At 40.7% G+C, this 18,625-nt stretch overlaps 2 protein-coding genes across 10 annotated transcripts in view; one reads left to right on the forward strand and one right to left on the reverse strand.

Moving 5' to 3' along the window:
- Window positions 1-18,625, reverse strand: part of MYPN (myopalladin) — a 264,901-nt gene that overhangs the window by 44,286 nt on the left and 201,990 nt on the right. For all 9 annotated transcript variants that reach the window (XM_083148976.1, XM_083148977.1, XM_083148980.1 and 6 more), the window contains 5 exons: window positions 14,791-14,966; window positions 5,617-5,668; window positions 1,960-2,077; window positions 751-816; window positions 407-548 (listed from right to left, as the gene is read on the reverse strand). In XM_083148976.1, the coding sequence (XP_083005102.1) occupies window positions 407-548; window positions 751-816; window positions 1,960-2,077; window positions 5,617-5,668; window positions 14,791-14,966 (554 nt within the window). The remainder of the gene's footprint in view (window positions 1-406; window positions 549-750; window positions 817-1,959; window positions 2,078-5,616; window positions 5,669-14,790; window positions 14,967-18,625) is intronic.
- HERC4 (HECT and RLD domain containing E3 ubiquitin protein ligase 4) overlaps window positions 1-18,625 on the forward strand; it is a 303,379-nt gene that overhangs the window by 7,252 nt on the left and 277,502 nt on the right. The gene's annotated exons all lie outside the window — the stretch shown is intronic.

Here is an 18,625-nt window from a genome sequence, read left to right on the forward strand (position 1 = left end):
GCTTTGCTTCCATCTGAAGTTGGAACTTCATCAAGCTCAACACAGTCACTGGATGCACATAATCAACCCCCTGATTAACCCTTCGGTCATGCTGCATGACCGTCGGAGGAAAGATGCAGAAGCCATGTGTTCTGCATAGGGGATCACAAACGCAAGCTGTGTCATGCTTATGAATCGTTCCTGACACACCTGCATTTGAGTGGAGACTCCCCTAATACCACTCACATATGCTCCCTGGCTGCCAATCACTTTGTGCATAAATCCTCATGACAACGGTCATCGCAAGATCATGACAGCACATTAACAGGCTGTAGCTCATAACATAAGTAACACAGTGTAATTATGATGCTGTAGTTGTGTGGTGGCCACAAAATAAAGAAACATCATGATAATAAAAATAACTTACTTTTCTGTAAAATCCGAAAATCTGGGGAATCTTCGATCAAGGTCCCTTCCCTGTACCATTCAACCTTTGGGGAAGGAGAACCCTTGACTCTACTTTCAAATACCACCAACTGACCCTCTGAGGATGTCAAGTCCTGCAGTGTCTGTAAATAGGGAAAAAGATGAAATAAATACCACCTTCTGACCTTCTGAATATCTTTTTTGCTAAATAATCCCAATGGTTCTAACTTGCAGATATACTGTATACTTTATGTCACTGCGTTTAACTGAATCGTACCCAGTGTGTCTTACAGTATATTTATATATGCAGAATTCCCTACACTACAGAAGATAGAAATAGTTCACCTTGGTGAAAACAGGTGCAGCCATTAGTGGTCTTCCATCCAGTCCTTGCAGGTATGTAGTAGGACTCTGGAAGATATATGGATCAGTTAGAAAAATCATTTTATCCCACCATGATAAATAAACAGATATTAGTACTGTTACCATGCCAGCAGTCAAAGGTCTAGGCTAGTAATAGCAAATCTTGACACTCCAGATGTTGTTCAACTACACATCCCAGCATGCCCTGCTACAGTTTTGGTATTTGGCCATGCTAAAACTGATGCATGTGTAGTTCAACAACAACTGGAGAGTCATGGTTAGCCATCACTGGTCTAGGCAAACAAAAACTATTAATCAACTACTGCTACATATTTTATTTGGATTTTCCTGACAAAAGATGCCTATTGCATTATCCCCATCCATGTGACTAAAGGAACACAATAAAGACAAAACTTAAATAATCCACAGAAGAATCAACATCAAGGTTTAGTGGAGGGAACACACTTCTATTCTATTTGAGACTTATATCACATAATCATGTTTTTTTCCAATGACAACTTAATAAGAGTTTGATTCTTTAGAAGACAGGTCCCCATTGGATACCAAACTGCCAACTCTGTGGCATAACTTCATTAAAATTGCCCGGAGGGAAGAAATATGTTGTGACCCCCCCCCCCCCAGCTCACGTCACTGCTGAGTTACAGAGAACCTGGGCAAATCACATCTTCTACCTAGGGACCTACACAGAACATCTGTCACACTATTGATCCATGTAAGTAGCACCTGGGGAAGGGAGTGGAGGTTTGCACTGGGGAGGAGGGGGTTCGATCAGGACAAATGGAGACACTTGCACTCCCTGCCCCACAGCAGCAGCACTGGTGGGGCCGGCAATACTCTATTTGAAAAATTCTCTCCACCAGCTCAGACTATGACCAAAGTGGGGGCTTAGGGTTCCTGGACAATGCGGCAGAAGGGAAGTACCCCCTTCAGGGCTTTGTGCCCGGCGACAGGAGCCTCCATTGTCTCTGGGAGTTTCGCCACTGCACCAACTGATGACAGCCATAGGAATCCACAGCATGAAAATCAAAAGCCATACATAGGGATCTTTTTGTTTCCAAGTATAAAATTCTGAGAAGTGACCAAAGCTCCATGACGATGTGAATAATGAACATGGATAATGGTGCTTTTAAAAATGCTAAAATTGCTCAATATAAAAGTGGACTTGCTCACCTGCCGCGCTATTGTTGGTTGTACATTCTGTACAACAGTGATTGGAACATTTATCTCTTCACAAATAGCAGATTTAGATGCTTCTGGGTTAACTGCTGCCAAACTTTCAGTTTGTGACCTTCACAACAATACCACAAAGTCAACGACAAGTTTGTATGACAAAATTAATGCAGCGTCCCATAAATACAGCTGGGTTCAGAAATGTGTAACAAATAACCATTAATCTAATTAACAAGATACAAATAAAATGTGCAAGAAATCTGATCCTAGCGTGCTCCTCCCACACGGGTCGTAGTCGTACCCTTGTTTTTCGTGAAGTTGTAATGCAATTATTGTTAGTAATAACCTGAGAGAAAACAAGCTATGCAAAAGATTTAGAAAATAGATATTTGTTTTTTAAGACCCATTGGCTTCATTGAGTGATGCATGCACTATATGACATACTTTGTATGTGAACCATAATGCACCCATTTCTATATGTTAGATAGACTAACCGAATGTTGGGTAGGTGGAACACAGAATGGAGAGTCAGAGTGAGTTGAGCACAGTTATGTTGTGTTCACATAAGTGTAACATTTCTCCTGAAAACACAACCTAATGAGGTTAATGCTTGCTCGCAGCCTATCAGCTGACCGCAATTGTGGACAGCTGAAGCTTAATGGACTCAGCCTCTTGGACATGGGATGCAGTCACCATCCCAGCAGTCAGGGTGCCGGTGGCCAGTGTACCACCACCGGCATCCTCGAAAGGATCATGATGCTGATGCTGGAATACTGATAGCCCCAATCGTTCAGGGTTCATAGGTTCAGGCTGTGGATAGGGGGTTAAGCTTAAGCATTAGTGTGGGGACTTAGGGTTAGGCTCTTGGGGAGGGGGGTCAGGTTTAGGCACAAATAAGGGAGGGGGTTAGGATCAGGCTGCGGGGCGGGGAGGGGGGGTGTTTAGTTTAGGCTGCAGTGTATGGGGGTTAGGCTTAGGCACTAGCAAAGAGGGATATAGTTAGGCTGCGGGCATGGGTGGTTTAGAAGAGAAAGGAGAGTTAGGGTTAGGCGAGCAGGGGGTTGGGTAAGTATACTCACCTGACCACTATCGTGATTTCCTATGTCGGAATGCGGGAGTAGGTATATTAACTGCCAATCATCAGTATGTATCCATTGAACACATCCCCTGATATACTTTTTTGCAGGACTGCCATCAGAAATTGTGGGGCACAAGACTAACATACAACAATAGGCAGTGACCTCCCATTCATCCAGGCTGTGTAGACAATGAAAATGGTGATGCTGAGTGAAGTTGTAGGGTACAAATGAGAGAGAGATAGATAGATAGAAAATGAGAGAGAGAGAGGGAGGGACCAGGGAAGAGAGAGGGAGACATGGCCCAATGTATCCCCTGGGCAGAAAGATAGGAAGACATGATGGCATAGAGAGACATGGGGTAAAGACAGCAGGAGACATGGGGGAGAGGGAAGGTGACATTGGGGAGTGGGACAACAGAGACTTGGAGCAGAGAAAGAAGGTGACATGGGAGAGAGGGGTCAAGAGTCCAGGGGCAGAATGAGAGGGCGACATGAAGGTGGGGGGGGGGGGGCAGAGATAGAGAGTGAGGTAGAACTGGGGCAGATAAAGGGGGAGACACGAGGGGTAGAGAAAGAGTGGGAGACATGAGGGAGAGAGAGATACCAGGAGAGATAGAGGGAGATAGGGGGGAGGGGGTGAGAGAGACCAAGGGCATAGAGAGGGAGTCATAGGGGAGAATGAAACCATGGGCAGAGAGAAAGGGTGAGATGGAAAGATGGGGGGGGGGGGGACCGGGGTCAGAGTAAAAGTGAAACAAGATCCCAGTTCACTTTGTTCTTACCTGCTCCCACTGTGGTCGAGTAACATGCAGAGTGCAGTGTCCCCACAGGCCTCCAACTGGTCAGCAAATGGCAGTGCTGTTACAGGTGCGTCACCACTTCCCCCCCATTTCCTTTACTTCAAAAGTTAGTCTGGACACACAACTGTTATACAGACAGGCAGTAGGACTTAGGAGAAAGCCGAGGGTAGATGACATGCGGGTCTAGGAGCTCATTGGTAGCTGCACCTTAGGGTGGGACCAGCCACAAAAACCGGGCAAATCAGAAGGATCAGGGTGGGGTTAAGTACTCTAGATAGTATTTCTAGATTTCTAGATAGCCATGGTTATCAAATGCCTATTGTTCTCAGCTGCAATACAATACATAGAACAATACAGTAGGGCATTAGCAGAGTAATTATATTACTCACTTTAATCCTATTAACCCCTTCAGCGGAAATCCCGATTAATTTTCCGGGCTGTGCCTCAGTGCCCAGTCTGGCATGCCCGGAAAATTATCGGGATTACCACTTTTTAGAGCCGAACTCAGGCAGCTTCAGCGCTGCCCGGCTCCCTCCCCTCTGCCACGCCTCCTCCTCCTCTCCCCTCCGGCTTTTCTATACAAGTCTCCGGCGCCGGCTTATGACAAGCCGGCTGCCGGGGACAGGGCCGGGGCGCAGGGCCAGGCAGTGGCTGATTGCCAGTTCATTCAGCGGCACTGCCCAGACCCGGGGAGGTAGTGGAGTTTTTTTAGGGAGCGCTCCTCATAAAAAACTCGTCCAGTGGGGAGCGCTCCCCCCCAAAAAAAAAACACCACTGAAGGGGTTAAACGGCTAGATGAGGATGGCTCCATGCTATTTGATGAGAACATCTGGATTGCAGGTATGAAGGAGTGTGTGTGTGCACAAATGATTAGTAACATTTTTTTATCAGCATTTTTGTATTTAATTGGTTACTTGTTTTTGCTACTAAGGGGGGTGTTCAATCCCTGCCGTTATTTCGGAATATTTAACCTATTCAATGTTGTTGTTTTTTTCTGAAGAGCTGAATCTGCAGAGGCGAGTCTGCTGGGATTAAAAAAAGTCCTGGCTGGTATTTTCAACTATTGGAAAAATCAACCACGATTGAATACAATTCTTTTAAAGTTTATAAACATACACAGTTTTCCAGTAAAGGGGTTTTGGATTATAGTTTCATATATTTATTAATTTAGTATAAAGTTGATATAATAATAATAATAATATTAATAATAATAATAATAATAGTAATATTAATAATAAGAAGAATAAGAATAATAATAAACATTTTAATTAAACATACTTAAATGCAAACTAAACAAAGCTTATACCAATGAGGATGTAATCAAACTGCTGAATATGAAAAAAAGAAAAAAGTTTTACATATCCATTTTTCTATAACATAATGATGTCCTGATATAATATAATGGGGGAAATTTACTAAGATGTGTATTCTACGTCACATGTGATGTTGCTGTGCCTTGCCACAGTTTTAACACTCCCTTATAGCAAAACTGTGGCAAGGCATGATGGTATTTGTAGTTTAACAACATCTGGAGAGCCACAGGTTGGCCAGGCCTGCTCTAGAAGATAGTAGACAGGATCTGATTGGTTGTCCATAGCAACATCCCATGTGAAGTAGAATACACATCTTAGTAAATTTCCCCCAATGTCTCATCCCATTATTGAGTCCATATTATATAGTTAACATAAAGAACTCAATATCATGTTACAGTATTATAATCATTGTTTAAAAAAACAAAAAACAATATATTACAAAATAACTTGAACAACACATACGTACTGATCCATGTCAGTCTTGCTTGTGTCACCTTCAGATTCAGATGATGACGCTCCTGAGTGTAAGAAAAGAACTATGTAAAACATATTTTCACATAAAACTGTATATATATATATATATATATATATATATATATATATATATTATATATATATATATATAGAAGAAGGGGATGGAAGGAAGCGCTATATAGTGCAGTATTATTTTGATAAAAAGAAATTTATTCCACAAAGGTAAAAATGAGCCAATGATACAGTGCTCGTACCATTAGATTCATCAGTGAGGGCTATAAATACCACATGGTGTAAGATAATAAAACCCGGTCACCGTCTGTCCCTGATGCTGCCTCCTGGCAGGGTCCGCTGTGTCACCTTTGTGCCGCAGGCACTTCACGGTATAATTCAGCGATCTCCCCTCTGTTTCCACGCAGCAGGACTACGATCTGGTGTGTCAGTTTGCGTCTGGTAGGACACGCCCAAACGCGTTTCGGCGATGACTTCGTCGGTGGGCTGTCCTACCTGACGCTGCATGGTTCTATTTCTACCATCACAATTAGCAAGGCTCCACAACAGCTGATATATTAACCCCGCTCACTCAGGACACGGCTCAATCCATTTCAAATGACTAAAAACACACTTATACATTATCCTGTGGTAGCTCAGGTGTTGGAGTCAGATGAAACGGTTGAGAGGGCCAAAATAGATTTTATTTGTAAGTGCCTAGGCTTTGTACTAAGTCGTAATTATTTTATGTTCCTGGAGGAATGGTATGTACAGGTTTGCGGGACGGCGACGGGTAGCATCTGTGCGCCAAGTCTCGCAAACCTGTACATGGGACAATGGGAGTCCGAGATGTTGTCGACACATGCTGACCCGCGTATTGTTGTGTTCCGTCGTTATATTGACGACGTGATAGTGATTTGGGACGGGACAATACCTGACTTCGAACAATTTGTGGATAAAATAAATGATAACAGATATAATCTGAAATTTACATATGTAGTTGATGAATGTAAATTGGAGTTCTTGGATCTGAGTATAAGTAGTCATAACAACAAAATAGAAACATGTACACACTTCAAAACGGTAGACTCTAACAGCTACCTGGAATATACCAGTTGTCATCTGCCTGCCTGGAAAAATAATATACCATTTTCCCAGTTCTCCAGACTTCGGAGAAACTGCAGGGAACTACAGAAGTTTGAAGAACAGGCAGATATATATAAACAGAGGTTCCTTGAGAGAGGATATCCACTTTCTTTAATAGAGTCATCAAAAAATAGAGCCTTACAATCACAAAGATCTGACCTGCTAGTTTATAAAACAAAAAATAGGGACAAAAAGATGGTATGTCCATTTATTACAGGCTATAACAACGCTGAGAAACAGATCAGAAATGTAATAAAGAAAAACTGGCATATCCTCCAGTTGGATCCTATACTGAAAAATGAACTGCCCGATAAACCAGATCTGATCTTCAGAAGAGCCAAAAATATAAAATCCTTGGTGTCCAGGAGTTGCTTGGAGCCCATTAAAACAAATGTAGCGCGCCCATTGGGTGGTATTGTCGGCTTCTACACTTGTGGAAGCTGCAAAGTGTGCCCTCTGGGAGAGAGGGGTTCCAAACAGATGGAGGATAAAAAGGGAAATAAATACGCTATAAAAAATTTCATCAACTGCAATTGTAAGTCGGTTATCTATGCGCTTACGTGTCCATGTGGATATATGTATATCGGAAAGACAAAACGTGTCCTAAAAATAAGAATACTAGAACACACTAGGAACATTAAGAATAAAATCACGAATCACAGTGTTCCCAGGCATTTTTTACAATACCATGGTGGGGATGCTAGTGGTCTCAAATTCAAAGGTATAGAATTGGTCCTGCCGGATAAGAGAGGCGGAGACTTAGAGAAACAACTACTACGAAGGGAGACCCACTGGATCCTAACCCTGGACAAAATTATACCCAACGGGTTAAATGAAAATTGTGAAATAACACCCTTCATTGCTAATACGTAAAATAAATTGTAACACTGTGTAACATTGTGTAACATTAATGTCTGGTCCGGAGTGCAATATCTAAAAAATGATCATCTGTTATAATAATATGGAAAAGCTGTATAGCCATATGAAAAAGTTCTGATGGTCTCGATTGGTGTAGCTGACCGTATATAGAAAAATCGCTTAGTGTGTATGATGTGAAAACTTGTAAAACCCCGCTGACCCAGGATAGGGTGAAGTCATCAGTACTAGTAATACTGATATCTGGGAAGTACGCTGCTGAGACACTTCTGATTATATTGAAATAGTTGACTAAGAAGAAGGCTAAATTGAACGATGCATTTTGTCTCAGCATGAGACGGGTTAATGAGGATGGAGAATGTAGCGGCCAGTGATATGTAGCATTCTCCAACGCCATTTAGTATGGATTACAAAAACAAGTCCCGCTTCTAATTATATGTGAGTGTGTCTAATTGTATATGTGTTGTGTTTAATGTCAAAAGTACAGATACAGCTGAATAGTCTGAGCTACCACAGGATAATGTATAAGTGTGTTTTTAGTCATTTGAAATGGATTGAGCCGTGTCCTGAGTGAGCGGGGTTAATATATCAGCTGTTGTGGAGCCTTGCTAATTGTGATGGTAGAAATAGAACCATGCAGCGTCAGGTAGGACAGCCCACTGACGAAGTCATCGACGAAACGCGTTTGGGCGTGTCCTACCAGACGCAAACTGACACACCAGATTGTAGTCCTGCTGCGTGGAAACAGAGGGGAGATCGCTGAATTATACAGTGAAGTGCCTGCGGCACAAAGGTGACACAGCGGACCCTGCCAGGAGGCAGCATCAGGGACAGACGGTGACCGGGTTTTATTATCTTACACCATGTGGTATTTATAGCCCACACAGATGAATCTAATGGTACGAGCACTGTATCATTGGCTCATTTTTACCTTTGTGGAATAAATTTATTTTTATCAAAATAACTGCACTATATAGCGCTTCCTTCCATCCCCTTCTTCTAGATATTTTCTGGTTCTGTTTGGATACCAGGACCCCATCCAGGTTGGAAGTAGCGGTCAGCAAAATCAATGATCTAGTGCTGTTTGAAAAAATAAAAAATTGGGACAAGTTTGTCCGGAGAACTGTTGTGCTTAAGTGCTTGCAATAGGACATTTTTAAAAGAACCCAGGCAGATAAGCTAGCGCTCCTCTAAAATATCTTTGCATATATATATATATGAACTAAAACCCCATTATTTATTTGATTGATTGTATACTAAGGTGAGTTAGTTCATTATGGAGAGTGTTGAGTCCCTGTATTTGTATATGTATGTATATATATATATATATATATATATATATACAAATTTGTTCTCAAAATGGGCAAAACCATATGCACTGCAGGTGGGGTAGATGTAACATGTACAGAGAGAGTTACATTTGGGTGGGGTGTGTTGAAACTGAAATCTAAATTGCAGTGTAAAAATAATGCAGCCAGTATTTACCCTGCACAGAAACAAAATAACTCACACAAATCTAACTCTCTCTCTACATGTTAAATCTGCCCCACCCTCAGTGCACATGGTTCTTCCCATTTTGAAAACAAATATGTACTGCGATCAGATCTGAATAAGGGCCAAAAGTAAATGTTGGCTGCCCTTGACCTCTATTATATTTTTATGCATCATAATAATAATAATAATAATAATTTTGTAGTAAATAATTACATTTTAATTTATTGTATAACTAACAAAAAAACATTATATTTAACTTAAAAAAAAAAAGCATAGGGTGAAAGAAAATACATACATAATGAAACCAATAAATTCATTGATTCTGCAAGCTGATTTCAGGCTATAAAAGTTCAGCATCGTGTGGTTCATACTATTATACTGTATATAGAAAAAAATGTAAATAAATAAATATAAGGCAAGACTAAGTACATTTTATTAACAAAAGTAGTAAATAAATCCACATACACAAACTAAAGCAAAACAGTGAAATGACAATTAGATGATTAATGTGGTAATTTTACGTTTACATTAAAACTAGCAGAAATTTAAATGGGCCCAAAATGTCAGGCATGTTTGATCTTTGAGTTGTTTTGGACATTAAAATTTGAGGTAAAATGACCATAATCTAATGGTGTATGCAAGGCATTCAGTAAATGGGCTACAGGTTGGCTCGGTAAACTGTGAAGATCGCAGCTTACACAGCGCCTGAGACGCCGCTAGTCTGAACTCTGGCTGCGGCTGCTCGTTGACATGCGAAGGGATGTCTATCGATAACACATCCCCTCGAAGGCCTCCGCTGCAGGAGAAATCATTGGATGGTCGCCGACCATCAGCGAAACCTGAATTTTATTTGCGTGTTCCTATCCAAATTGGATGCATAAGTGTGTGGCCAATAAGACATACAATAATGTGTGAAAGTTTTAGGTAGGTGTGGAAAAGATGCTGCAAGGTAAGAATGCTATCAAAATGTGGCCATTTCTTCTTCAAAAGAGGTTTTACCCCAATCTGCTTTGAAAACTTTGCTTGGGAGAAACCTTGCTGATGCAGTACGACTACCTTGAGGGGTGGTGTGAGGCTTCTCAGCACCTTAGGCAAAACTTCAACCTTAATTGTACACCTGACTATAATCCTACAAAATCCTTGGCTTTGTGCAAGTGTACCTAGAAGAATCAATGCTGTTTTGAAGGCAAAAGGTGGTCACACAAAATATATTTCTCTTCTCTTCATTCAGTTAGCATTTTGTTAATTGTTAAAAAAGTAAACTTCAACTTTTTGAAAGCGTTCTTATTCTGCAGCATTTTGTCCACAGCTGCCTAAAAGTTTTGAGCAGTACTGTAGATCAGATCACTGTGCGGGGGATGGGCTGCTACATCTGCCCATTTTATGAAACTGTAAAAGAAACTGGGGGAAATTGACTAAGATGTGTATTCTACTTCACATGTGATGTTGCTACGGGCAACCATTCAGAATCTACTTATTTATTAAGCACCCTCTAGAAGACAGTAGATCCGGTGATGTCAGCTGCCCATCCCCCACATGTTCATCACGGCCATTAGCATGAAAACGCCCAACGCTCTCATGGGAACACCCATGAAATGCTGGGTTTTCCCATATGCTAATGGACCAGCCTGGTGCCCCACACCCCCACCCCCGCAAAGATGGGTGCGTGCACTCATCGAGCAGTTTGAGCAGAAATGCGCAAAGCGCAAACATCAGCCCCTACGAATCCACGCAGACAACAAACGGACCTGTTCCCCGACACCGGGAGGGGGGGCGAATCCGGAGGTCATATGCGCAGCACATATAATCTTTGGATCTGCACATCCGAATTGGATGGCAAAACACATCCGAATTGCTTGGTTTTCATCCGATCCGTCAGCCCAATTTTCAGAATTGGATGAAAACAGGCCTTAAGTTCTGTTCTATGTATATCTGAACTCAGTCACCCATACATACTCTCTCAGATACCCTCTGCGCTTCATTGGTGACCTGTGCATGCCTTCACCTCTCATAACCTCAACTCAAGCATGGCTACAAAGCTCTCCTCACCAGCAGCTGCAACTGATATTCCCAGCCTTCTGTATCAAGCATTTCCCAAATCTATTAAACTTGGTACATACTGAGTGTTGTGCTGTCTGGAGCCATTAACCTCTGCCTTGGACACAGTTTTAACAGGGTTTGGCCAATTAGCCAAACCCTGATCACACGAGCCTAGGAAACCTGGACTGGATCTAATTATCCTGCTGCTGCTGCTACCCCAAAACCTAGTCTGGATAATTCACATTCACCTCATGGGAACTTATGTTATACCTGCCACACACACACACACACACACACACACACACACACACACACACACACACACACACACACACATATATACAGTTGTGCGCATAAGTTTACATACCCTAGCAGAATTTGTGATTTTCTGGCCATTTGTCAGAGAATATGAATGATAACTCACAAACTTTTCTTTCACTCATGGTTAGTGGTTGGGTGAAGCCATTTATTGTCAAACAACTGTGGTCACTCTTTTTAAATCATAATGACAACAGAAACGACCCAAATGAGCCTGATCAAAAGTTCACATACCCCAGTTCTTAATACCGTGCATTGCCCCCTTTAACATTAATGACAGCTTGAAGTCTTTTGTGGTAGTTGTGGATGAGGATCTTTATTTTCTCAGATGGTAAAGCTGTCCATTCTTCTTGGTAAAAAGCCTCCAGTTCCTGTAAATTCTTGGGCTGTCTTGCATGAACTGCACGTTTGAGATCTCCCCAGAGTGGCTCAATGATATTGAGGTCAGGAGACTGAGATGGCCACTCCAGAACCTTCACTTTATTCTGCTGTAGTCAATGACGGGTCTACTTATCCTTGTGTTTTGGATCACTGTCATGTTGGAACATCCATGTACGTCCCATGCACAGCTTCTGGGCTGATGAGTGCAAATTTTCCTCCAGTATTTTCTGATAACATGCTGCATTTATCTTGCCATAAATTTTGACCAAGTTTCCAGTTTCTTTGTAGCTCACACATCCCCAAAACATCAACCATCCACCTCTGTGTTTCACAGTAGGAATGGTGTACTATTTCATCATACTGTAGGTCTTGTTGATTCCTCTCCAAATGTAACGTTTATGGTTGAGGTCAAAGGGTTAAATTTTGGTCTCATCACTCCAAATGACTTTGTTCCAGAAGTTTTGAGGTTTATCTCTGTGCTGATTGGAGTATTGTAAGCGGGATGCTTTGTGGCATTTGTATAGTAATGGCTTTCTTCTGGCGACTCTTCAAATACCTCCTTATTGTGCATCTTGAAACAGGCACATCACTTTTTTTTCAGAGAGTCCTGTATTTCAGCTGAAGTTATTTGTGGATATTTGTTTGCATCCCGAACAATTTTCCTGGTAGTTGTGGCTGAAATTTTTTTTGGTCTTCCTGACCGTGATTTGGTTTTCACAGAATCCCTCATTTTCCATTTCTTAATTAGAGTTTGAACACTGCTGATTACCATTCTCAACTGCTTGCATATCTTTTTATATTCCTTTCCTGTTTTATACAGTTCAATTACCTTTTCCCGCAGATCCTTTGACAATTCTTTTGCTTTCCCCATGACTCAGAATCCAGACACGTCAGTGCAGCACTGGATGATATGTGCAACGGAGACCAGAAACTCACTGACCTTTTATACAAACACACTGATTACAATCAAACAGATCGCAGGTGAGGATGGTTACCTTTAATAGCTATTCAAACTCGTTTGTGTCAACTTGTGTGCATGTTATCAGGCCAAAATCTCCAGGGTATGTAAAGTTTTGATCAGGGTCATTTGGGTAGTTTTTGTTGTCATTATGATTTAAAAAGAGTAAACACAGTTGTTTGACAATAAATGGCTTCACCCAACAACTAACCATGAGTGAAAGAAAAGTTTGTGAGTTATCATTCATATTCTCTGACAAATGGCCGTAAATCACAAATTCTGCTAGGGTATGTAAACTTATGAGCACAACTGTATATAGTCATTGATGCTTGGCAATCTGGTAGTCTGTAATAATCTTTTAGAAAACACCGGGTGCCCTCCCAGAAGAGGATTCTTATACTGGATGTAGTGGGCAGCACTGTCTGTCCTTGTTTTCAAGGATACATATACTCCCAACACGCACGCATATTTTGTTTTCTTTTATTAATTTTTTCAATACCCCTTGTCTGTTTATATAAAATCAGAATAGTGCACTAAAGGGATGATGCTGATTTGGGATCAAAGCAAGTAACTTTGCACACTGGCAAAATCATGTTTCACCGCAGGTAAGTCATATGTAAAATGTGCAGAGAGAATTAAGAGCATATGTGCTAGAATTTTGTACATGATTATCCCCGTTATGCACTAAATGTAACTGGCACGGACAGCAGAGAAAAAAAAGCAGTCTAGAATTTTGGGGATATGTGCAACGTATGTATTTACCCTGCATGCAAAATAAAATAACAATGAAAATTTTAAAAAAATTGCAGTATAACATAGTTTGACTAGATGCACTATGGCCAGTGTTGCAAGTAAGGGGGTACGGCGTGGTACGGAGTACCTGTCAGAAATATGTTGCAGGTACGCAGTACCACTTTCCCCCTGACACACTTTCAATTCTATTTTTACTTTAAGTCTGCATCCGCAGCCCGCCCACCCAGCGTTATGATTGGTGCTGTATGCAGCTACCGGCTACTGCTGATTTAGCCTGTCACACTGACAGGCATCAGCGGCGCCGACAGCATGAAGAGCACGCTCCACAATTATAAGCACAAGCTGCCCAGCTCTCCCACAAGCAAGAGGGTTTGGTCTAAATTCAAGTGGGCTAAGGGACCTAGTGATGTGACAGGGGAGAAGAAGGGGCGGAGAGAGGAGGAGCATTGTTGGAACAAGTGGGCCCAAACGGACCCTCGCGGGCTCTCTTCACTCGCCACCTGGTTACAAAAGGCAACCAGTAGTGGCATGCATACTGAAGGAGCAAGCCCTCCAGCCTTGCTCCTCCCCCCTGGGCATGGAAGGTCCTTTAGCCCACTACAATTTAGCAACTACCCAAGCAACAGCCAACCCACCCCAGTCATTCCCTGTCTCCTGATGCCATGCTACTATTGTCATTTAGTCACTCCTCTAGCTTTGTGTGACCACGCCCCCTCATGACACATGGTCCCGCCCATTTTTGGTGGAGGCTATCAGTACCACCAAGAAAAAAATTCTACTTGCACCACTGACTATGGCAAATGCATCATTTTTACAACCGGCCTAAGCAGACAGAAAAACACAGTTTTATATTTTTTATTAATTTGATGAGTTATTGTAAGACCTATAGATAAATGCAGTGACAAAAAGGTAATGTTCATTAGATTGATGATCATATAAAATATAAAAAATTAGTAAGCACAATAATTGCAGCGCTATAACTACTAAACCATCTAAAGCATGGCACTAGCATATTATTGAACAACCGCAGCATACAAAGTCACAGTGGCTGTACAATAGTGTATATCTGTGAGTGTTTACCATCTGTCTACATTTAACCTGTTTAACCTGTTCTAAAAAAATGCATATGGAATAATGTAGGACTACCATGCGTGGAAAAAAAAATCATGTTTCATAGATTACAACAGTTATATTCCTTCTAAACATTACCTTCTACATAAATCTCGGCAGATGTAGAATCTGTTCCATAGATATTGGAGGCAAAACAAGAATAACGTCCTGTGTCTTCCTCAAAAGCTTCAGTGATGACTAATGTGTTCAGATCTCCAGTTGTCTGTATTTGGATGTATGGAGAATTTTCGAGTTCCTTTCCTTCACAGTACCACCTGCAACAGGAAACAAGCAAAGCCATGGTTCTAGGTTAGGCTGAATACAGCTGTGAATAAACATGTGACCGACACGCAAAGTTGATATTATCATATGGTAATATGTAATAATGTACTAAAGTGTGCCACATTTAATGTACAGTAGCTAATACATACTATATATATATATATATATATATATATATATATATAGATATATATACACCTAATCATCTAGATGATTAGTGACAGGTGTGTTGGTAGCTGCTCACCTATAAAAGCAAAGTGTGCTGTGAGCTTCAGACCAGATAGCATGCCTGGAATCAAACATTGATGTGATAGCTATGTGTATTGTAGCCATTTTCAGCGATAGTGTTAGGACCTGCAGAACAGTGGGGTCCCGTGAAGGGGGCTGCAGGCTTAAATGCATTGATCAATTCATGAACCAAATCTCCACTATTTATTATCAGTTAATTTAGTGTGTGCAGAGCCCCTACAATGTCTGTTTAAACAATGTGGTCACAAGCCATAGGGCACCCCAAAACTAGGAAAGGTGAGTGCCGATGTTAAGTGTATATATATATATATATAATATATATTAAAACATTAAAACCCATTTTAAAACGGTAGACGCTAATAGCTACCTAGAATATAATAGCTGCCACCTCCCCTCTTGGAAACATAACATTCCTTTCTCGCAATTCTCACGTCTAAGACGGAATTGTAGTAGTGTAATAAAATTTGAAGAACAATCAAAGATCTATGAAAATAGATTCGCTGAGAGAGGCTATCCCCAATCCCTTATAGAGTCATCAAAAGGGAGAGCTCTTGATAGACCAAGGGAAGAACTTTTAATATATAAAGACAAACAACGACCTAATAAAGACACTAATAAGAAAATATTCTGCCCGTTTGTCACTCAATACAATGCTGCAGATAGAGAGATTAAAGAGGTACTTAGAAAAAACTGGCATATCCTGAAGCTCGACCCGGTGCTAAATAAGGAGTTACCAGATAGACCTGACTTAATCTTTAAAAGAGCAAAAAACCTTAAATCTATGGTCTCCCGAAGCAAATTAGAACCCTTAATAACTAAAGAACCGAGTAGAATACTTGGAGGGATCACAGGATTTTATCCCTGTGGAAGTTGCAAAATATGCCCTCTAGGAGAAAAGGGAGCAAAAGAATTTACTGACAAAAAAGGGAAAAAATTCCCGATAAAAACTTTTATAAATTGCAACTCCAAATACATTGTATACATGTTGACCTGCCCTTGCGGCTACATGTATATAGGAAAAACTAAGCGAGTTCTAAAGCTTAGGATTTTGAAACATCCCGAGACATTTCCTTGAACACCATAATGGAGATACAAGTGGGCTTAGATTTAAAGGAATAGAATTTGTCCCACAGGACAAGAGGGGGGGAGATAGGGAAAAGCAATTGACTAGGAGGGAGACCCAGTGGATTCTGACCCTGGACACCATAATCCCAAACGGGTTAAATGAAAATTTTGAGATCGCCCCATTTATTAATAACACCTAAAAGAATTCACTAAAAGAAAAACTAGCTCCCAGTAATAACAGTATTGATAAATTGGTGATTAGCATTGTTTGAAAAATATAATACCTCATAGAAATTAGTTTCGCCTAACATATGTCTAAACCAGTGTAAGCTGGTGTGGACCAACTATATGCTTTAAGAAACGCCTTACCATATTATAAAAATACAGTGCCACTTGCTGTCCATATAACTGTGATAAGGATTCTAGGTGTTTAAATTGATGAGGTTGACATCCGCTGTGTCGACACAACCTCGAGATGTCGATATGGCGGACTGAGTCATTAGAGTAACCATCAAAAAAGAGCGCACTTACTGTCTATGTTACCAGAATGATGTCCAATACAGCCCATATGTATCTTAGCCTAAAAACTACTAGAAAAGTCTAATAATATTTGAAAACTAATTATGCCTGTTGCGGGGTGATTAGAGAGAGAGAAGTAGCTCCCTCATAGAAAAGACTTGTAGTTAATTGGAAGATGGGAGTAATGGATGTGTCTAGAACCAGTAAATTTCTAGACAACTGTATGTATAAGAGTTGCTATATCTTAAAGGGGTGTTTGTGGAGTGATATAAACTGTGAATCTCACCCATTGATACACCCAGGCTTTGACCGCTATAAAAATGGAATGTCGGTAAAATCATTATGATGTGCAGCTAATCATTTCCTCTCGTTCACAGATTGAATTGTTATGCTTAAATTGGTCAGATCCCAATATTAGACATATAGAAAAAAGGAGTACACCTTTTCTGATGAGACGCATTTTTTTGCACATCTGTTATAAACGCTTTTTATGTATAACTTTTTAGGTATAATGTAGTGTGTCACACGTGTTCATGTAGTATTGTTAGTGTTTTGTGTTTTCTCTGTAACGTGCAATAGGAATAATGACTGGAATATAACAAAGCTAATGTGCCTCAATGGGTGAGACCTTAAAACAGCTGTTTGTATTAATTGCATTAATCAATGAAGGAGGGTTAGCATAAAAAGGGAAGCTAGCGTCTGGTGAGACAGCCCACTGACGAAGTCTATGACGAAACGCGTTTGGGCGTGCCTCACCAGACGCTTACCTGCACACCGGTCACTGTACGAGAGAGGGAGAGCCGCTGTGAACTGGAAGAAATCGTGGCAGCTAGCTACAGATCCAGCGTGTTGAGACCAGCTGAAGTTCCCCAGCTCCACTTCATGACGGTGACTTGTGTCATTTGGAAATCTTTTTATATCATGTGGTATTTAAGCCCACACTGATGTATTGTGTGGTACGAGCATTTGTAATTCTTTTTATCTTTTACAAAGTGGCAGATTGCCTTTTAACCCCTTCCTGACAGAGCTAGTTTTTGCGTTCCTGACAGAGCCATTTTTTTCAAATCTGACATGTCTCACTTAAGTGGGGATAACTTTTTTTTGCTTTTACTTATCCCAGTGATTTTGAGATTGTTTTTTCGTGACACATTGTACTTCAAATTAGTGGTAAATTTGGGTCGATACAGTCTGTGTTTTTTTGTGAAAAATACCAAAATGTCGTGAAAAAATGGAAAATTTAGCGATTTGCAAAATGTTAAATTTTCTGCTTGTGAGACAAATAATCATACCACTCAAAATAGTTAATAACTAACATAGACCATATGTCTACTTTATGTTGCCATCATTATTTCAACTTCCTTTTCATTTTTTTGGACACTAGGAGGCGTAAAATATGAATAGCAAATTCTCAAATTTTCAAGAAAATTTCAAACACTGATTTTTTTAGGGACCAGTTCAGTTCTGATGTGACTTTGAGGGACTTGTATGTGAGACACCCCCATAAATGATGCCATTTCAAAAACTGCACCCCTCACAGTATTCAAAACAGCATTTTGGAAGTTTGTTAACCCTTTAGGTGTTTCACAGGAATTAAAACAAAGTGTAGGTGAAATTTCAAAATTTCATTTTTTTTGCAGAGTTTCAATTTTAATACATTTTTCTAACGAATACAGTAGATTTTACTAGAGAAATGTGACTAAAAATTGATTCCCCCAATTCTTTGGTTTTCATAAATATCCTATATGTGGCCCTAGTGTGCACGGTGACCAAACCACAGGCTTCATAATAGAAGGAGCACCTACTTGATTTTGGAGCCTCC

This window comes from Crinia signifera, chromosome 6 (assembly GCF_055691185.1).
Source record: "Crinia signifera chromosome 6, ASM5569118v1, whole genome shotgun sequence".
In the NCBI taxonomy this organism is placed as follows: Eukaryota; Metazoa; Chordata; class Amphibia; order Anura; family Myobatrachidae; genus Crinia; species Crinia signifera.